The sequence below is a fragment of the Delphinapterus leucas genome, chromosome 20, assembly GCF_059928025.1.
Source record: "Delphinapterus leucas isolate spDelLeu-1000000601 "Yukka" chromosome 20, BTC_Dleu_Yukka2, whole genome shotgun sequence".
Classification (NCBI taxonomy): domain Eukaryota; kingdom Metazoa; phylum Chordata; class Mammalia; order Artiodactyla; family Monodontidae; genus Delphinapterus; species Delphinapterus leucas.
Window position 1 is genome coordinate 33349138 of NC_143148.1, and position 22934 is coordinate 33372071.

The 22934-nt window shown below is 39.4% G+C and overlaps 1 protein-coding gene across 7 annotated transcripts in view; it reads right to left on the reverse strand.

Moving 5' to 3' along the window:
• PSME3IP1 (proteasome activator subunit 3 interacting protein 1) overlaps positions 1–22934 on the reverse strand; it is a 41593-nt gene that overhangs the window by 16515 nt on the left and 2144 nt on the right. For 4 of the 7 annotated variants that reach the window (XM_089903125.1, XM_089903128.1, XM_089903129.1 and 1 more), the window contains exons 2-6: positions 14470–14611; positions 13874–13972; positions 13336–13458; positions 8391–8523; positions 1068–1132 (exon numbers count right to left, since the gene is read on the reverse strand). In XM_089903125.1, coding sequence (XP_089759251.1) covers positions 1068–1132; positions 8391–8523; positions 13336–13458; positions 13874–13972; positions 14470–14596 — 547 coding nt within the window. In that variant the 5' untranslated portion in view covers positions 14597–14611. Of the gene's footprint in view, positions 1–1067; positions 1133–8390; positions 8524–13335; positions 13459–13873; positions 13973–14469; positions 14612–15011; positions 15108–22934 lie in introns of all 7 variants that reach the window. The other 3 variants (XM_089903130.1, XM_089903131.1, XM_089903126.1) reach the window with 2 other exon arrangements.

Consider the following 22934-nt stretch of genomic DNA (forward strand, 5'->3'; position numbering starts at 1 on the left):
GTAGCAACAAAGATCCAACACAGCCAAAAATAAATAAATTAATTTTTAAAAAACTGTTGAAGGTACATGATGGGGTTCATTATACTTTCATCTCAATATTTGAATATGTTTTAAGTTATCTATAATAAAACACTTTAAAAAAAGAGAATATGTGTAATTGCTTATACATACATAGAATAGCTCTGGATATATACATATATACATTAAAAATATATAATACTATTTCCCACTGGGAAGGAGAATTGGATGGAAGAGGACATACAGGTAGAAGGGAGGCTCTTCGCTTAATATCTTTTTCAAAAGTAAATTCTAGAGTAAAAAGATATCAGCAACAGCTCACCATTATTGGAGTTCAGTGGATATACTTTTTTAAATAATCATTTTTTTGAAAGAAAAAAATATATTTTAAAATATCCATTTTTTTGTGACACAGAAATAAATGTAAGCCCTGTTTTATCGATGACCCTTTGAGTTCAGCTCAGAGTCTCAATTCCACAGGGAGTCAGGAGTAGAAGAACTGAAAACACTCTTGGATTTCTTATCCTTGATTCAGTCCTGAGTAACACTCACTTTCACTTATAACTTTGTGCCACTTAATACAGTAGCAGATTTGATCACATAAAAGGAACCACCAAAGAAAGTGTACTCCTGGAAACTGTATTTAGTAGCCTCTCGGTTCAATCCAATCCAACCAACAGCCGGAGCCAGGCATTCTACCTCTCACGGGTAGCCAGCCAGGTGAAATGAAGAAACTTGACATTTAAGGGAGACAGAGAAACACTCTTTGTGAGTAGAGGTGATATGACCAGGGCTTTGGCTTTGTAAGCGCTCCTGGGACAACACAATTGTCACTTATCAGTTCCACTGGTTTCTAACATATTGCTTTGCAGGGCAGCTGACATATTGCTAGGTTTAAATCCTGCACAGCCTAAAACGGTTTGGTAAGTTAAGTTTAGGTAGGTTTGCTTAGAGATGCACACATTCCTCCACAGATACAATGCATTCCAGCCTTTTACCATGGTTCACGTATATGATGAGTAAAGAACAAAATGAAAGCTGCCACCCACCTTGATTCTTGTCATCTGGGTCAGGGTCCGATTTCAGTCTTTTCACACTGTTGCCACTCTCTGAGCTGTAACAAAAAAATATGGTGATTTGAGCTAGGTCCAATCTTGGGGATCAAACTTTGGGAATCAGGAGCTCCAATAACTATTTATATGGGTCTTAGGCAGCCTCAAGGAGCTGAGATGATCTGAAATGAAAAGTCTTCATTTCAGGTTCTTAATCTCCTTCCAGCTATATTATTGTTATAAATATAATTTAAACCTCTGACCAATTCAAGGGGTGAAGCATTACAGCTTCAAGCATCACCAAAACATCAGATTCTTTGTTGTCATCATTCATCTTGGTTAGAACCACAGATGGACTTCAAGAATATCTGGACATATTTATATATGACAAAAATTTAGTTAAGTTATTAAAGATTGAAGGAAATATCTTTAGTGACAGGCTAGAGATTCTGAAAGTCACCCAAAATACCTTCACTAAAAGAATATCTAGAGAATGTACTTCTCTCGCCATGCAGCTAGAAGACACAATGCTCTCCAGCTCCACTGTTACCACTAATACTAAGTAATGTTTGTAAATTCTTACCTAATAAAAAATTTAGGACAGTCAAAAAAAAAGAAAAAAGAAAGCACTCCAAAGAGGAAGGAAATGGTCCCAGGAGGAAGGCCTTAATCCCAGAAGGAAGGGATGGTGAACAAAGAAACTTGTAAATACAAATCTAAACAAACAGTCTATATAAAAAAATAGCATCTAATTTGTGGTGTTAAACATGACCATGCTAAAGTCCTGGACAGCATGTAAGGAAGGAAGAACGTGACTGTAGCTAAAAGTTCTAAGGTCCATGGATAATTTTGCAGGGAAGTAAGATAGCTATTTACTTTAGGTTTTACTAAGTATTCTTGATAAATTGCAAGGTAAGCCACCAAACGAATAGAAATAGAATACAAAAATCCAAACAAGTAGAAAGAAAAGAAAATGAATAGAAGATTTTAAAATTGTAATCAATTTTTATAAAAAGAATACATGGAAAAAAATTTTTAAGTAAAAAGACAAATAACATTAAGATAGTAGAAGCTGGGGAGTCCCCTGGTGACCTAATGGTTAGGATTCTAGGCTTTCACTGCCACGGCCCAGGTTCAATCCTTGGTTGGGGAACTGAGATCCCGCAAGCCATGTGGCATGGCCCAAAAATTAATTAATTAAAAAAAAAGATAGCAGAAATTGTATAAAAAATCCTAATAAGTCCAAGCCTACCTATAAAGAGAGTTTAACAGACTAAATTTTAAATCAGCTATTCATGAGACACACCTAAAAATTTAGAAGCAAAACAAACAACTTAAGACCCAGAAAGACTGAAAGTAAAGGAATGGAAAAAGAGTTAACCACGGCAAACACTAACGCAAAGAAGACTGGGGTACCTATATTAATATTAAGGAAATAGACTTTAAAACCAAAAGTATTATAAGGGATAAAAGAAGTTAGTTTATAAGGAAACAAAGTTTAATTCACTATGAAGAAAGAACAATCCTGAACATCTATGCTTCTAAAAGAGCTTAAAAATATACTATGTTCAACAGACTGAAAAAAAATCAAGAAATCATTACTATAGTAGGAGATTTCAAAAACTCCCCTCAAGTACTAATAGAACAAGCAGACAAATATGTAAAGAAACAGATGATTTGAACAATACAATCAATTAGTTTGTTTTGTTGTACCTACATAGAACCCAGAACAATTACAAAACACAGATTCTCCTCAACTTGGAACATTCACAAAAATTAATCTCAGGAATAGGTCACAAAGCTAGTCTAAAGCAATTTCAAAAGAATCAGCACATATAAACCATAATGCAATTAAGGGAGAAATTGATAACAAAAGATAAAGATTATATTTCATAGACTCTAAGACACCACTGATTATAAGGTATTAAAATGTGAGGGAGAAACAGGTTCATCTTAGAACCAGTGAAATATGGTTAAGTTACCTCAATATGTTTGGAAATTTAAAAAAATGTTTCTAATTCATGAGTCAACAAAGAAATCATAATGGATATTTAAAAGTACTTAGTTGGAAATACAAAATTGTATACAATGAAAGCTGAGGAAAAATTATAGCTTTAGATGCTTATAACTGAAATGAGCTGAAAATTAATTAGCGTGGTATCTGACAGTTATTTATAACAGAAATAATAAAAGTATAAGTCTGAAGAAAGTAAAGAATATTCCAAAGAAGGTAGAAGATATTAAAGAGCAAAACTTAATAAAATAGAAAAAATAAGAAGTAAACCCAAAAGATCTTTTTTTTTTTATTTTTATTTTTTTGCGGTATGCGGGCCTCTCACTGTTGTGGCCTCTCCTGTTGCGGAGCACAGGCCTCTCACTGTTGTGGCCTCTCCTGTTGCGGAGCACAGACTCCGGACGCACAGGCTCAGTGGCCATGGCTCACGGGCCCAGCCGCTCCGCGGCATATGGGATCGTCCTGGACCGGGGCACGAACCCATGTTCCCTGCATCGGCAGGCGAACTCTCAACCACTGCGCCACCAGGGAAGCCCAACCCAAAAGATCTTTGAAAAGACTAATAAAACTAAGACTACCCTCTCATGAAAATAAGAATAAAAGCATAATTCATCAATATTTGGGATGAAAAAAGGACAATTACAGACAGAACAGCAATCAGAAAAATAAGGAATACTGACAATTTAGCTAACACACTTGAAAAAAGACAAAATGAGCAAATTCCCAGAAAATATAACTAAATAAAACTGACTCAAAAAGACATGGAAAAACATAGATAGTCCTATAATCACAAGTTAAAAGAACAGGGACCGGGCTTCCCTGGTGGCGCAGTGGTTGAGAGTCCGCCTGCCGATGCAGGGGACACGGGTTCGTGCCCCGGTCTGGGAAGATCCCACATGCCGCAGAGCGGCTGGGCCCGTGAGCCATGGCTGCTGAGCCTGCGCGTCCGGAGCCTGTGCTCCACAATGGGAGAGGCCACAACAGTGAGAGGCCCGCGTACCGCAAAACAAAACAAAACAAAACAAAAACCTAGGAATAAATCTAACAAAAGACATGTACAACTTTTTTGGGGAAAAAAACAACAAAACTGTAACTTTATTGGATGACTTCAATTAAAGGAAACAAATAAATGTAGATATATGCCATGGATAGAGAAAGACTCAAATCCATAAAGATCTGTTCTCTCCATAAATTTATCAAGCAATTTAATAACATTCCAATAAAAATCCCAAAAGGATTATTAAAGAATTTAAACTAAAACTAAAATTTATATGGAAGAATGAAGTGGCCAAGAATAGACAAGACACCCTGAGAAGAATGTAAGGGGACTTGCTCTACCAGATATCAATATCTGTACAAAGCTACAGTAATTACACAGAGTGATACTGGTCCAACAGATCCTAGGAACAGAAAAAAGAATCCACAGACAAACCCGTATAGGTATGGAAACTTGTTATAAGACAGAGGTGACACTGAAGATCACTGAGGAAAGGCAGAAGTATTTAGTAAACTGCTAGAAAACTGGCTTTTCATTTGAAGAAAAAATTGCCATGTGATCCCTACCTCATACCCTTCAAAAATCAATTCCAGATTTAAAGACTAACATGTGAAAGACAAACATTCTAAAACTTTTACAAGAAAAACTATATTACGACCTCAGAGTAGAAAGAATTTCTTGAACAAAATATAAAAGGCTCTAACCATAAAAAGAAAATATTAATGGATTTGACCACCTTAAAATGGACCACCTTCAAAAGGTACAAACTTCCAGTTATAAAATAAATAAGTACTGAGGATGTAGTGTACATCATGGTGACTATAGTTAATGATGTTATATTGTATATTTGAAAGTTGCTAAGGGAACAGATCTTAGAAGTTCTCATCGCAAGAAAAAAGAATGTGTAACTATGTGTGGTGATGGATGTCAACTAGACTTACTATGGGGATCATTTCACTATATATATATGTATATATATCTCATATTATCAAATCATTATGTTGTACACTTGAAATTAACGTGTTATATGTCAATTATATCTCAATTTTTAAAAACTGACCACCTTAAAATTAAATATATTTGACCACTTTAAAGTAAAAAGATAAGCTATAAACTGGAGAAAAAAAATATCAAGACTACGTTTAAAAACAAACAAAACCTATGAATCAATAAGAAGAATACAAATAACGCAGTAGAAAAATGGCAATATAAATGAACAGACCTTCCACACAACAGGACACATGAATGGCAAATCAACATATGATATGTCAACTACATTTGTTAACAGGGGAATGCAAATTAAGACCATAAGGAGATACTAGTTTATAAATCACTTTATCGCTGTATTTGTGCTGTCCAGTAGGGCAGCAACAAGCCACATGTAACTATTTAACACTTAAAATGTGACTAGTGTGGGGCTTCCCTGGTGGCGCAGTGGTTGAGAGTCTGCCTGCCAATGCAGGGGACATGGGTTTGAGCCCTGGTCTGGGAAGATCCCACATGCCGCAGAGCAACTAGACCCGTGAGCCACAACTACTGACGCGCAGGCGCGCGTCTGGAGCCAGTGCTCCGCAACAGTGAGAGACCCGCGCACCGCGATGAAGAGTGGTCCCCACTCGCCGCAACTGGAGAAAGCCCTCGAACAGAAACAAAGACCCAACACAGCCAAAAATAATAAAAATAAATAAATAAATAAAATGTGACTAGTGTGGCTAGGGAACTGGATTTTAAATTTCATTTAGTTTTCATTAATTTAGATAGCCACAGGTGCCCAGGGACTAACATATTGGACACACAGCTCTAGAGAAACAGATGTACATATGTAACAAAGCATGTCCTTGACCTGTCAGCACTGTTTGTCATAATTCAAACATTCATTCACAGGAGAATGAACAAATTTTGGACTCTCAAATAATGCACTATTATACAGCAGTGAAAGTGAATGAATTATAGCTATACATACACATACATACACACACACAAAACTGTTTCAATCAGAGAAACAATTTGATTGAAAAATGAAATTCACAGAAGGTGGTGTGTATATAATGAAATCTTTTTTTTTCTTTTTTTGCGGTACGCGGGCCTCTCACCGCTGTGGCCCCGCCCGTCGCGGAGCACAGGCTCCGGATGCGCAGGCCCAGCAGCCATGGCTCACGGGCCCAGTCGCTCTGCGGCACGCGGGATCCTCCCTGGACCGGGACACGAACCCGTGCCCCCTGCATCGGCAGGCAGACCCCCAACCACTGAGCCACCAGGGAAGCCCATGAAATCATTTTTTATAAAGTTCAAAACAAGCAAGCTATTACATTATTTATGGGTACCTATATAGGTAGCAAAAAACAAAAAAAAACCCCAAACTACTAAGAGTAAAGAAAGGCGGGCTTCCTTGGTGGCGCAGTGGTTGAGAATCTACCTGCTAATGCAGGGGACACAGGTTTGGGCCCTGGTCTGGGAGGATCCCACATGCCGCGGAGCAACTAGGCCCGTGAGCCACAACTACTGAGCCTGCGCGTCTGGAGCCTGTGCTCTGCAACAAAAGAGGCCCACACACCGCAATGAAGAGTGGCCCCTGCCTGCCACAACTAGAGAAAGCCCTCGCACAGAAACGAAGACCCAACACAGCAAAAATAAATAAATTAATTAATAAACTCCTACCCCCAACATCGTCTTAAAAAAAAAAAGAGAGAGGCAAAAGAATGGTAAACTAGATATAGGAAAGTGGTGTGAGGATGTCAAGGCACAGAGACAGAATGGGGAGGAACACAGAGGCACTCATATTGTTGATAATGCTCTAGGTCTTAAGTTGGGTGATGGGTTCAGGGGGGCTTGTTTTATTACTATGCTTCATAACATATATCAGGCATCAGACTTTCACCAAGCATCGGAATTATCCATGGAACTTTAAAAATTAGACTTCCAGACCTCACTCCAAACTTACTGAGCCAGACAGAATTACTGTGAGGCAATCTACAGTATTAACAAACTCCCAGGTGACTCTAATAAACCCAAGGCTGGGTAGATTAGGAACTCCTGCCCCAGGAGACTAATTTATCACCTTGCTACACAAAACAACAATAAAGGATGATCTAATAAAAGTTGATCTAAGGATTAGGAGAGCTACTTACAACACATTCTGCTAGAAGCAAGACACTGCTGAGAGGTAACTAACTGACCGCCTAGAGAGCCCTTTCTTGGTATAGCCCAGTACAACTGACCCACATCCAAAGACACTAGGCCAGCAAGAAAGCTTATATGAAAACTTGAAAGGAATAATTCATGGCTGGGGTAACTGGCCCTTTTCAGGCTACTGATATTCCTCCCCTTGGCTGCTATACCACGACGACATTTTTACATGTAAGCAACATTCCTAGCAATGTTCCTGGGAACATCAGCACACAGAAGGTGTGCCAAACCACAAAACTGCATCAACACACTTTCTTCAAAACATGTGGCTGGTTGCCAATATACTATATTGATTTTCCTAATAGTCTGCACTTAAGCTTAACATCCTTTTGCCTGTGGTAGGGTTGGTCAAATTGAAATGACCAGATTTAATCACTTTGGTGCCATTTCAAGACTTGAAAAGAAAGGAGCAAACAAGGCAGTGCTGCCACCCCACACCAAACAAGCAGAGCCCCAGCCAGGTGTGTAACCCTGTCACAGCTGCCATGTTCTTATAGATCATTGTGCCCTTGCCCCAGCTCTTCTCTCTTCCTGGGATGTTCTGCTCTCCCCGTCTGCCCGTCAAAGCCCTAGTTGTCTTACCTAGTCAATCTCTTCTTTCTAAGGCCTTAACTTCCCCAACATGAGCACATATATCCACCTCCAGGCAGTTATTCCTCCCCCATGATCTAAGTACACCCTATATAAATCCTTCCATAGAACTTGCTACCTTGTTTGCCTAGAAACAGATGCTCAAGTACTGAACTCCACCTCTCCTACTACTTTGTGACCTTGGACAAAGGTTCTCAACCTCTGAGATTCTCAGTCTCTTCATCTGATAAGAACCTGTACTTCACAGAGTTGTTGAGAGGAATAAAAGAAATCATGTATGGAAAGTACTTAACACAATGCCTGGCACGTAGCAGGTATCCAATGAAGAGTAGCTATTATGTTGAATGAACAGAGAGACAAGGGTCAAAGGCTACAGAAGACACCAAATCTGGTAGGGGAGAGAGAGGTAAGACCACCAAAGGAACTTCACCAAGACCTATGTTTAGGTAACCTTTTGTTCTGGCTACCATTAATCTGGCATTTCAAAGCACACAGTCAGAAGGAGATTAAAGTTGTGTGAATTCGGGCTGACCTCTTATGCTTCACAGCTCCTGCCAACAGCTTTGCCTGGGAGAACTTGGTCTTGGTTTCTGTGGGTTTCACAGCCACTTTCTTCTCCACTTCCTTCTTGTTTTCTTGAGAAATTCCAACCTTGTTGAGATTACTGTGAGTTACAGGTTAAGGGTCAAACTAAGCAAAAAGAAGAGCTACAGCAGGACAATGATAAATCAAGAGATGGAAGGCAGATATAACCCGTGAGCACTTCAGCTCTGCCATGGAATGTTCAACCTACTTATTTTAAAAATGCCCTCCCCTCCTTATTCTGCCAGTCAAATCCAGCTGATTTAAAAAGAAATGAAGGGACTTCCCTGATGGTCCAGTGGTTAAGACTCTGCACTCCCAATGCAGGGGACCCGGGTTCGATCCCTCGTCAGGGAACCAGATCCTGCATGCCGCAACTAAGACCCAGCACAGCCAAAAAATATATATATTTTTTAAAAAAAAAATAAAGGTGACTAGGAGGAAAACAGCAAATCAAGCCCAAAATAATACAGAGAAGCAAACTTTTTCCTTTTGATTCTCAATGAAAATCTGAGTACAGCCAGAAAACCTGCTATTACCAAAGACATGGCCAATATCATGCTTGCTGGAGAAAACAAAGACCTTGAAGAATGCAACAGAAAAAATGTAGCTTCCCTGAAAACATAAAAATATTTGCTTTTTCCCCCAAGGGTAAAAATCAAATTTTGCGGAGTGTCCTATGACTACCAGTGGCATTCAATTTTAGACATCATGAAGACTAACTCCTACTCTGCTGGTGCAAGACAACATCAGAATCACCTTAAGGCTCATTAAAAGACAGAGTCCCTCCCCTGTCCCAAACCTACTGAATAAGGACCTCCAGAGGCCCAGGAACCTGTTTTAAACACTCTCAAGGTGATTTAATGAGAAACCCCTGTGCATATGCAACACAACACAGGACTGAAAAGTTGTTTTAAAAGCATAAAGCAACCAGTTCACTTGTAACATACTTTTTTCATGCTTGATGTCAATCTCTAGCCCTCAAACTTTGCCAGTTTCTTTTGTTCTCTCCACCAACCCCCTCCCCTCCTTCCTTTTCATGCTCTCCCACAACATATCAATCAACAGATAAGTATTGAAACATGTATTGGAACATCTTAAGATGCAGTAATGCCTTGCTGGAACAATAGTGACATCTAGTGCCCAAGATATCTAAGAAGTATGTATTATCAGCCCAAAGGGGTGGGGGTAGGGGTATATGGTGTAAGCTATTCCTGTATCTTTGAATAATGGAGAAATTGGGTACCAGAAATTAGGAAATTCTAATTCTGATCACTCTTCAGACACTAACTCGATTCTTATGGGCACCAGTTATCTTAAACATTTTTAATATTCAATACAGATTATGCATAATGCTCAGTACTATTCTGAGTTTCATCAATTTAATGTTTTTAAGGTCATCATGGAAACTGATAATATGTTAATACTAAATGTTCTTTTTTTAGAATAAAAATGAAAGAAACAGAAATTTCATCTTTCTAGTACAGAATACCAAAAATAATGAGCATGCTGTGATTTTTACCTACAACTCTATCACTAAAGGATAGAAACTCTCAAAGAAAATTAATATTAAATATTGAAAAATAAAACAAAAATGGAAAAAATATAACAAAACCACACATTTATAATACCAAGACAAAGACAAAAACCAACACTTAACTTTCTATTCTTTTGAAGTGAAGAAAAGCCCTCAACCTCTTCTTTTTTGGTGGGCAGGAAGGGAAGTGGTAGTTATATTTTTGATCCATATCCAAAGCATAAGCCCTTTTTTCCCCTAAGTCCCTCTCCCCCTAAAATGCTTTAAATACACAAACACATCTCAAAAACCTCATAGAATGCATTAGATGAGCATTTTTTTTAAAATCACATTGTTTTACAACACACATAATATTAATAAATACTGCTCTAACCTGAAAGAAACAAGAGTTCTGTTGTTTGTACTGGCACAAACCATAGCTTATTTGTATTCACAAGTATCACATTACAAAATGTATCATTTTATAGCAACCAAGCAAAGCCAAGAACCAGCTCCTGATTTAGAGCTTCAATAAACAAATGTCTAATCCTTCAACTCCTATTTCAACATGACTCTGGCTACATGCATTCTTGGGATTAGCACATCAGTGGGCTGGAAGGCTTGCTTTGCTTCAGTTTTTCTAGACAGTCAGAACGTTCCAAGTTTCCAATAAAAACTAATACCCTGGGCTTCCCTGGTGGCTCAGTGGTTAAGAATCCGCCTGCCAATGCAGGGGACATGGATTCGAGTTCTGGTCCGGGAAGGTCCCACATGCCGCGAAGCAACTAAGCCCGTGCGCCACAACTACTGAGCCTGTGCACCTAGAGCCCGTGCTCCGCAACAAGAGAAGCCACAGCGATGAGAAGCCCCCACTCTCTGCAACTAGAGAAAGCCCGCACACAGCAACGAAGACCCAACACAGCCAAAGATAAAAATAAACAAAATAAATTTATATACATACATAAAAAAAGCTAATACCCCTGAAGCCTCTTCAATATTGTGCTGTAATGTTACCAGGACAGAAAAGAATCTTTTGCCTCATGGCTGCCCTGTTCATTCTTCTCTTTGAATTGAAAACCGAAAGGCCTCTCACACTCATACCACACCAACAATACTCTCCAAAATGCTGCTTTGGGAGACACTCTGTCTTATTTGCTTGCCTACCAAATTAAGCACATGAAACAAGACATAATTCAAATGAGAGTGTAATTAATATATTTTTCTTTAGAGGAAAAAGCCAGGTGCCTGAAACAATGCAATACACATATCTGCCCATCTCAGATATATCAATGCATAATATCATCCTGGGGTCACCACGGAACAGAGTTCGGGAGGGAAGCTTCAGAAAAATCAAGCTCAATCCTACAATTGGGATGGAGGTGTGACTTGCCATCAACTCCTATCTTACTTAGTGTTATACCAGAATTCCACTAGAAGAACTGGGACTTGAAGCCAGGTCTTTCGCTACCAGTTCAGAGCAGGTTTTGCGGCACCGTGCTGCCACCTTATCTCGATCACCGTCAGTCACCTTAAACCAAGTTTGTCTTAAACCAAATCCCTGGGAATCTGTCCACATTTTTTCCTACATAACTTTTTAATGGAACCTACTGCACACTCTCTGCAACAAATACCAATTAGCACATACACACAGTCATATTGTCAATCTTAGAGGTAAAGCCTGCTCAGTCACACTAGTGAGGTTATTCAACATACAAGCATGAAATACTCAAATTAGCTTTCTCACAGAAGGAAAAAGCTAAAGTGGCCCTTTTAACCTCTCCTATGAGTCATTCATTAATATATTCACATATATACTAAGAACTTATTATATGCCATGCACTGGAGAATTCAGTGGTGATCAAGTCCTTGTTCTTATGGAGCTTACTTTATATCCCAGCAATAAAGAACAACACAAACCAGTAAGCATATAAATTAAGATTTTCAGGTAGTGACAGAGACCATTAAAAAAATGACATTATAGGGCTTCCCTGGTGGCACAGTGGTTGAGAGTCCGCCTGCCGATGCAGGGGACACGGGTTCGTGTCCTGGTCTGGGAAGATCCCACATGCCGCGGAGCGGCTGGGCCCGTGAGCCATGGCTGCTGAGCCTGTGCATCCGGAGCCTGTGCTCCGCAACGGGAGAGGCCACAACAGTGAGAGGCCCGCGTACCGCAAAAAAAAAAAAAATGACATTATAGTCAGTGATGGGGGTGGGTACAATTTTAGATGGGGTGCTCTATGAGTAACGGAGCTGAGACCCAAGTGTCATGAAATGCCAGCCTTGTAAACTCTGAGGGCAGAGCATTCCAGGCTGAGGAAATAGCAAATGCCTCACAGAGCTCAGTATGAGAGGAACATAAGGCAGGCCAGTAGGCTGGAGTATAGTAAACAGGAGGAAGAGTAGTTCAAGATACAACACGGTGGTGGGTTGGCCGAAATCATGCAGAGCCTTGTAGGACCTGGTAAAGAATGTAGACTTAAGACTAAATGCAACAGGAAGCCACTAGTGTTTCAAACAGGAAAGTGATATGATCCCACGTATGTTTTCAAAAGTTCCCCAGACTATTGTCTAGAGAATGGATTGTGGGGGAGGAGAGCAGAAGCAGAGACAATTAGATGGTCACAGTAGCCCAGAGAAGGTCTACGACGACTGCAGTGGCAGTAGAGAAAGCAAGAAATGCAGGATTTGGAGTACATTTTGGAGGTAGTTTTTGGCCCAGGCACCTGGGGGTATAGGAGTACCATTACTGAGACTGGGAAGACCAGAAAAAGAAGAGATTGGGAGTGGGGGTGGGGGGTGGGGAGGGAGATGGTGTGATGAGGGTCGGGGTAATGAGGCACGGAATTGAGAATTTTGATTCAGCCAAGTTACATTTGGGATGTCTATTAAGACATTCAAGTGGATGCCAAAAAGGCAATAGTGAACCAAAGCAAAGTTCTCTTGGATGCTTTCTCTACCCACCTATGGGGACAAACCAGGCTGTATCTGTAGGGAAGGTCTTACTAAGGACACAGGAGGGCTGCTAAACATTTCCTTTTAAAACGTAGAAGCCAGTTTCTCCCCTGGATGAGGTTCACTGCATCGTCCACCTGTTTCAGAGTCTAATACCACATGGCAAGAATAACCTGGTACTGACTATTAGGATTTAGGCCTTTAGTTAATCCTAAAGGATCTGGACTTTTGATTGCGACAGATTCCTGCACGCAACATAACTCTACATATCACTACCAGTTACTCAGGGTCCTAGGAACATCAGTGTTGAAAGGGAACTAGAGATCACCAGGCAGAAGACCCTCATTCTACTTATGAAGAAACTAAAATGCATAGATGTTGATGAGAAACTGACACCTTATACTTTCCTAACAAAGTACAAAGGATATTCTGTATTCCTTCAGTTCTTTCAGTTCTTCTTCTCTTCGCTGCTTTTCTATTAGTTCCTGCTGACGAGAAACCTCATCAAGGAAGTTGGTCTCATCTTCGTCTAAGCCTCTTACCATGTTTTCTGAGGAAATAATTAAACAAGGAACACTTAACAGGCTAAAGGAAAAATATAGTCAAATAAGAATTTTCCTTGTCCTATTTTTAAATAAATAGCAGATACTTCAGGGGATTAGAAGAAAGAATTTGTAAACACCAAAGCTTTTGGATAGATAACATGACATAAAATCAAGGCATCTCTCCCATTACTAGATATTAGCATAAATTAAAATGGGTACCTTGAGTTCTAAACAAAAATGTTCAGTGTGGTCTAGATGGTAGAAAGTTGTCTCTTTTCCACAAAATGAGCATCTACAGACAATTTTATCTAAAGATAATCAAGACAGTTTCATGGCTGGTTAGTAAAAGTGTTCACAGGGCAAAAGTGCACCAAAAAGGCCCTGCAGAGTCCCTTGGACACTGTGTTTTCTGAAGCTTACTGAATTTGAACTGTTCTTCATACTCCTGCTGCTTCCTATCTTTCTGTTCCTGTAGCCTTTCATATAGAGACCGAGGGTCATAAACCTCCTCTGGGCATTCTGAAAGAAAGGGAGGGGAAAAATACATACTTTAGAATCCTTTCATATTATTTTGGAATCACAAAGGATTTTAAAGATAAAGTCAAGTCTCTGCATGATCTGAGGGCAAAGATAACACAAAAATAGTACAAAGTCCACAGCTTCCCTTTGGACCTCAGAGAGGGGCCAGCAGTTCTCAAAGCCAACTATCAATGTTAATAGGGCCCAAGGCTTGAGACAGTTAACTGGATGAGGGATCCACCCAAACCCTGCATGGTAGCAGCATTCTCAGCTGTTCAGATCCTGGATCCACCTGAATAGATGGAATAGACTAGCAGAATCTCCTGGAAGACAGTGTGGCAGAGTGGAAAGGGCAAAGATGTGAGGACCCTGGTTCTGCTCCCAGCTATGGAGGCCTTACATAGCTCCCTTGAGCCTCATTTTCTCTACTCTAAAGCGAAGACATTAATACCCACTTTGCAGGGTTGTAAGGATTAAAGGTCTACAAGCCTCTATACCTTCTGGATCTTCAGGTTTTCGAACTTTCTCCCATTCTTCTTGCCTCCTTTTGCGCCGTTCATCTAATTCTGCCTCAGACACAAACCTCTTTTTGATAACAAGGTTACCATCATCCCCTCCATCCATAATGGAACAATCAGTCTACAAAAAAAACCAAAAAACAAAAAACCATTTCGAGTGAGAACTGCAATTAAAATTCTAAAGAGAAACAAGAAGATTGAGCTCTGTCTCCCCCAGCAATAGACTACCGCAAAACTCCTTTCAACCTTGAATTGAGAAATCCTCAAGCAGTTTAATTTACAGGTCACTGATGAAAGCACATGATTACATTTTCCTAATGTATCAAGTAGTTTTATCAACATCTATGTTATCTACAAACTCAGCAGAGGACCTGGAATAATTCTCATGATATGCCACAGTAAATCTTACATTCCAGATTTGTCTCTGTCCCTCTAACATAGACAAATTGGCCTCCTGGGCACCCTGACATTGTTCCTTCTCGAAATTCCTGTTTCAGGGATATTACACCACCTTGATTCACCTGTTTTTATTTCCAAGTAGATTCCAAAAGGAGAAACTCGGATATTCAAGGAGCCTTAGAGATGAGTCTAGTCCGTTCAGCAGAAAAGTGATATGCCTAGAGGCACACAGACCACAAGTGGAGAAAGTAAGACTAGAAGAACCCAGATCTCCCCACTTCAGGTTCCATGTCCTCTGTACTCTACTAAAATGACTCCTCTTTCATCTCTTCCTGACCTTCCTCCCTGTAAACTCCAGATCTGCCCCACTTAAGATTCTATCCTCCATCCTTCTTTTTTCTCATTCCCACAATGACCTCAACCATTTTACGCACTTCAGGCCCAGAGAAGTTAGGTCACTTGTCTAAGGTGATAAAGATGGTGAATGGTGGAGCTGAGAATCAAATCCAGGCCTGAGAGCAAAAATTCATACTCTTACCCACTTCACCATACCCCTTCCCAGAAACCAGGGATCCTCCTTGAGAAGAAGGACATGTCAATTTCAGCTTTCTTCCTACATCAAATTCCAGTGCTGAGAATGTTCATGAAACATTTTTCTCTACTAAAGACGAAAATGGAAACTGAGAAAATAAATCTGAACATGCAGAACAAAAGAATAGTCTCCGCCTAAATCCTACTGTTGAAGTTTAGTTCAACGAAACAACAATGAGAAAATTTTTAAATTTATTAGAAAGAAAACCAAATCAATTGACAGAAGCTGTTGTTCCCACCTAAAGCCCACAACCTGGACACTTTTGATTTAGCATTACTTAGCATTTGATTTAGCATTACAGACAGAATTGTTCTGTCTCTGTGACCACGCCAAAAATTCCTCAAGTTCTGCATAATGACCTCTTATGGAACAAGAGCCAACATTTTCTTAAATCTCTCTGGCGGAGAAAACATCAACTATGTAGAACTCTAATGGATGGGAGAGACATATTGGGCCCTCAATGTCCCCTTTCTTAGCTGTAGCTCTCCTTTCTCACCCTAAATTGGCTGTCCTCTTACCCTTACTTCCTGGTAAATAATTCAGAGTGCAACGGGTCCTTATAGCCCACCTCAAACAATTCTCCATCTGACAGAAGAACCCACCATCCATACCCAGGAGATTTTCATCCAACCCATACTTTAAAACTGTACTCCCTTCCAGGCAGCTGACTCTGAGCAGCTCTGACTGGTAGGATAGTTCTTCCTTAAACTGAACTGAAATCTGTCTCCCTATAAATTCCACACACAGGTTCAATCCACTGGGACTACACAAAAGGAGCCAAATTCCTTTTTCAACATGACAATGCTGCAGTTGTTTGAAGACAACTCCCATTTTCCTCCTAATTTGTCGCTTTTCTAAGTCAAACATTTCTAGTTCCTTTAATCTTATAAAATAGAGAAAAAAGTGTCTCAAAGCAGTGAACTTAACGAATTGCATATGATTTAAACCTGGTAAATAAATTTTAGGATATGGTAATGCAACTGGTATGCCATTAAATGCATCTCTTCACTCTCGTTACACTTAAAAAATGAAAATATTAATACTGAAAGAACTCTTCTAAAAGGCCAAAATAAAAACCTAGAATCTTACATGCTTCAATCTAAATAAGAATTCAGAGACTCTTAAGATTATTCTTATAATGTAAAATTAAGGAAGTAAAACCATTTAATTTTCATAGCCTGTTGAGTTTTTGGAAAAAGAAGAACCTACCTTCACTTAACTTTAACAAAGATCCCTGAAACTCACGGGACAGAGCCTTTAGGATACATGTAAACAAGGGTTTGAATTTGAAATGGAAACTCTGGAAAAATAAGAATCTTCCCAACATTTATCAATTACTTTTGGGAAAAGACAAATTTATGGGATTCCAAGACATTCTTACTCTCCTTTTCATCAACCTTTTTCTCAAAAGTGTTAGAATTTGGGACTTCCCTGGTAGCGCAGTGGTTAAGAATCCGCCTGCCAAGGCAGGGGACACAGGTTCGATCCCTGGTCCGGGAAGATCCCACATGCCATGGAGCAACTAAGTCCGTGTGCCATAACTACTGAGCCCAAATGCCACAACTACTGAAGCCTGCACGCCTAGGGCCCGTGCTCTGCAACAAGAGAAGCGACTGCAATGAGAAGCCCGCGCACCTCAACAAAGAGTAGCCCCCGCTCACCGCAACTAGAGAAAGCCTGCGCACAGCAACAAAGACCCAACACAGCCAATAAATAAATAAATAAAGAGATTTTTAAAAAAAGTGTTAGAATTCAATTTCTACCCAAAGAGTTTAGCCTGTGCTATTTCCCCATCTTTCACAAATAAGGACAAAATCAAGGATCACCGTTGGCTAATGAAAATGAAAACAAGGCAGAAACACATCAAAAAAAGGAAATTTAAAGACAATGGATTTAGAATTTGACAGAGAAACTCTACTTCTCTCAAAGGGTTGACTTCCTGAGAAAACACTCACACAGTAAAAACTAATGAACACTTGTAAAAAATCTGTTCTTTATTTTATTTTTTAAATAAATTTATTTATTTATTTAGTAGCTTGTGGGCTCCAGAGCACAGGCTCAACAGTTGTGGTGCACAGGCTTAGTTGCTCCATGGCACGTGGGATCTTCCCAGACCAGGGCTCAAACCGGTGTCCCATGCATTGGCAGGCGGGTTCTTAACCACTGCGCCACCAGGGAAGTCCAAAACTCTATCCTTTAAAGCTAATATAATCCTGACATTCCCTCATTCCCAAAATAAAACTAGATGGACACACCTAATTATAATAAATTTCTGTGAGTTTAAAAGGGCCAAGACTAAACCATAGACTGCTTTATCCATCTCTTTCTTCAATTTGCACATCTTCTGTAGGTCCTCATTCCCTGGCACTTCAACTACTGTTGTTCCCTTCTTGCCTTCAATGCCACCAGTGGCCCTCTGGCTAATTAATTTTTATATTAGGAGAGGTTAAAGTACAGAAAATATTCATGAATAAGTGGTCATACTCCTGAGTATTCTGGATAATATTCAGAATATTTCTTCTCCAGAAATATTCAGGTCTTTTCAGAATTCAAAACTTCACTGTCAATAAATATTGCCAAGAAGTCAGCTTAACTTCAAGACACCTTTCACAACAACCTAATCTAATTCAACCAATATATAACAAATACCTTCTGTTGCAGTCTCCTTACAAGAGGTAATGATACAGGTAATGATGAAGACTATAGACTCTGAGATCAAGAGACCTCGGTTCTGCCACTTACAAGTTGTATGATCCTGGACAAGTCACTTAACTCCTCTGAGCCTTAGTTTCCCAATCCACAGATTGCACTCACCAATGGGGATTAAAATAGTACTGCACAACTTATAAAGCTTTTGTGAGGATAACAAGAGAATTCATGTAAAGCATTTAGCACAGTGTTTGGCACCTGCTTAAAAATGCTTTGAAAGGTTTGCCATTACTACAAAGTGCTATGCTAAGCTCTGGTTATGGGAGTGAGAGAAATACTGTCTGCACTCAAGGAGTGCAGAAGAAATAAATCAGTGACATAAACAACCATGATATGTGAAGTGGGAAAGGGACCACAACAGAAATTAGGGAAAACGTACATGTATACATATTTGGTAATTCTATATTTCCCCTTTACTGTGGTTCTCTCTTTTACTGTTTTATTATTAATTCAATTTAAATAAACTCAACATTGTGCTGAATGCTGAACTGTGTCCAGCACTGTGCCAAATTCTATGGGGTGATAAAGAAAATAAACTTTAAGAGTTAGTACTCTTGCACTAGTTAATACCAATAGTGTACGTAATGAATTACCAAAGTGAACAGTACAGGTAGGAGGCAGTAATGAAGGGCACAAATATGGATCAACCAAGTTTCCCAGGCTGAAAACCTGGGCATATATCTAGACTCCTTTTTCCTTTTTCCCTTACATGCCACCAGTCTCTAAGTTCTGTTATTTCTACCTCATAATGATCTCTTTCTAATTCATCCTCTCCTTTAAGAGTCCTTTCCTTTCTAATCTCTTCTTTTCAGGGCCTCATCTTGCATAAACTACTGCAAGAGCATTCCATTAGTCTCCCTGTTTCTCCTCTGGCCCCTATTCCAGCTATTTATTACTCTACTATAGCACTTACCCATTGTGTTTTACCATTTATGACTATTCCAACAGCTCTTTTTACTCACAGTGCTTATTAGCACAGTGTCTGCCATACATTAAATATAAAGACATACTTATTGAATAAACCAACCATGGAGAGGATTTGAAGAATTTGAGCAGGGAGGAATGCTCTCACATGAATATTCTTAGATACTGTCCAATGTAAATTATAGAAAATGGTAGTCATTAAACAAATATTCACCAAAGCGTCTTTGTCCCATAGGGAATTCTATTCAAACACTATACAACTTGTGCAATAGGAAACACAAGACCAAAGATTACATCACATTACTATATTAGATAACTGACGTCTTCTTCAAGAATAACTTTTGTGGGACTTCCCTGGTGGTGCAGTGGTTAAGAATCTGCCTGCCGATGCAGGGGACATGGGTTCGGGCCCTTATCTGGGAAGATCCCACATGCCATGGAGCAACTAAGTCCATACACCACAACTACTGAGCCTGCACTCTAGAGCCCACGAGCCACAACTACTGAGCCCACGTGCCACAACTACTGAAGCCCGTGTGCCTAGAGCCCGTGCTCCTCAACAAGAGAAGCCACCACAATGAGAAGCCCGTGCACCGCAAGGAAGAGTAGCCCCTGCTCGTTGCAACTACAGAAAGCCTGTGCGCAGCGATGACGACCCAACGCAGCCAAAAATAAATAAATAATTTATTTAAAAAAAAAAAACTCTTGCTACTTTCCTTTAATTTCAACTGACTAAAAAAATGCTCTCACACTAAGCAATAAATATTTCCCACACAAAGCATTTTTCTCTGAAGAGTCCAACATTCACTAACTGTTTATTCTGCATTAGAAAGGTGATGAGTACCCACAACTTACCTTCTTCTGGAAGTAGACAGAGAAACCAGAAATTAAAGTGTCTATTTCAAATTCCTACAGCCTATCTAAATTTTCACAAGTCTCTTATTTTCCTCTTTTGTTTGCTAAAATAATTTAAAACAAAACACAAACAAACAAAAGCCCAGGGGTCCGGGGATCTAATTATAAAAATTCATTTAGGGATGAAGAGGATTTACATTGAGAATGCTTATTTTGTCCTTACTGTGTTTAATTTTAGAAAGAATAAATGCTGCCAACTTTCCTTTACTCACATAGCTTTTCTGCATGGTGACTCAAGTTTAATTATCAAATTAAACATTACATTATTTTTAAAAGGATTATTTAAGTTCTTCAAGTAGGGAATTCATGGAAAACCAAAACCATGCCAAAATCACTTTGTCCCAACTTAAAAGTTTCAAACTGATGCAAAGAGTTTTCAAATTTGCTTGACAGCCAAAGAAACAAAGTTCTTATATTTCAAGCTGAAGTAAATGTTAAACACTGCACTACTGTATTTGTACTGGAGACTGTAGTATTTAATTTCCAGGTTGGTGGGACAGAATGGACTCATACATACCATGCTATACAAGTTTTAAAAAACAAAACTTACATTGCTGCTCCCAAAATAATTGCCATTGCTGACCTGAAAATTATTCCATTTAGCTCGTGCCATGATACAAATTAATGGGATCTGGTTTCCTATGGAACTGAATTTTGTGATGGCAGACTACCTAAGTGTTTACATCACTAGCCACCATACCCTCCTAATTTCTAACATTAGATACACTGTACGTGTAAAAATACACCAGGGAGGATCAGATCTCTGTGTTACAGTGTTCTAAGGCTTCCCTTTGCGGAGCAAAAACAATAGGCCAATCCACTTTCTTTCTGTCAGTAAATATACTTAAGTACTGCTCTTCCAACATTTTTATCCTCATGTTCAAGTCACATGGGATTTCAAAATGCAGGACAGCAACTAAGAGGAATTTGCCATCTGGCAAACTCAAAAATATTCCAAATAAAGACTGCTTTCTGGCCAGGAGACACTTCTACCAAGCTACAGCAGTTTAGATCAAGCCAACTTTCCCTGTATTATAAAACTTCAGGGACTTCCCTGGTGGCGCAGTGGTTAAGAATCCGCCTGCCAAGGCAGGGGACACGGTTCTATCCCTGGTCTGGGAAGATCCCACATGCCACGGAGCAACTAAGCCCATGTGCCACAACTACTGAAGCCCGCGTGCCTAAAGCCTGTGCTCTGCAACCAGAGAAGCCACAGCAATGAGAAGCCCGCGCACCGCAACCAAGAGTAGCCCCCACTCACGGCAACTAGAGAAAGCCCACGGGCAGCAACGAAGACCCAACTCAGCCATAAATAAATAAATAAATAAATAAAACTTCAGAGAATGACAACTACTAACAGAGAACACTTTGTCAGCACTTACTATTAGACAAAGTAATCCTTAGTCACTCTTCTAACACTGAGGCTTATTTAACCTACTCCACTAGCAAAGGAGACAAAAGAATCTCAAAATGAGGGTACACCATAAGCAGTGTAATTCATATTTAGAATGTTTATTATAAAGAGCAATTTGAAGTAAACTTCTGGTTGTCTAGGCATCTAAAAAACACATGAAGTTAAAAGTTTAAAAAAAACCTAAATATGCATTTATCTTTCCACAGCACAAGAACAAAATCTCATCATATGTGCATTTACCCTGAATTCATCTATATCCACTGGAAGAAAAAAAGAGAGAACTTAAATATTGGTTCCCTTAGCTGATTCTCAGCTCCCCAATTCATGTGTGCCTCTCAGAGTGTAAACACTTCCCTCACTATGTGTGATTCTAGTATTAGTTATATTTTTTTACACATTGTGATTCCTAAATGCAAACCAACTACTTCATCTGGGACTCAAAGGAAGAAAAACAGCATCTGTTTCAAAGCCGGAGGAAAATCTGGCCATGCTGGAATTTTGCTGCACTGGTATACCTACATCCAACATGATGCCTCCCTAAAAGTTTTTCGAGGATAGCTTTGATTACACACTATTTTACGATCTGGGCTAACTCTGGAACCTAACCCACACTAAATCATGCTCCTTCCCACCCCCACCCTCCAGGCTTTATGTATCTCCTCTCTTAAGGCCAAATTTAAAAAAGAAAAAAAAAGGTTTTACATTACACCAATCATACAAGGCCCACTAACTCATTCAGCTGTATTTCTGAAGTAAATCTTTACAGGGAACCTATTATGTGCAAGACACAGTGCTAGGTAGTAAACTGGCACTACTTTTTAGCAAGTGAGGAACTTGCACTCAATAAAAGAGATAAAGTTGGTACATGAGCAATTTAAGAAAGTATAGAATGAGGTTAAATGCTCTCAGAGAATGGAAGTTAGATAAGGAAGACTAGAAAAAAAGCACAGGGGAAGCTTAATTTTGCAGCTATGACACTGCACAGTGAAAAGTGGTGGAAGTTTTACATATATTAAGAAAAATAATCTTTAACTCAAGTTTGCCTGAAGTGACATATTTCACACTCTAAAATCAAAATCAAAGGGGGCCTTCATTTCCAGAAATAGTGGGCTAGGTAATTGAGACCAATCCCCTACCTCTATTAGTAAAACTGGAAGAATTTTTTTAAATAATTTTTAAACAAATAGAAAAGCTAACAAGATGGTAAAGAACTTGGCCAAAAACCCAAGACAAGGTGAAAACCAGATTAAGTCCAATATTCAAACTGGTTTTCATCCCAAGGATTTCTCTGATCTTGAAAATTGAATGAAAGTTACTGTTTTGGTGCCCTTGCGAAGCAAAACTCAAAAGCAGGGAGCCCACCCAGGGTGTGCGGAGTCTGATAACCAACCACCTCTTTCTCTATCTTAATCTGGTACCCCAAAGAACTACACCATGAAGGTAAAGGTGAACTGGTAAGAAAAAAAGCAAGAATAATGGGTAACAGAAACA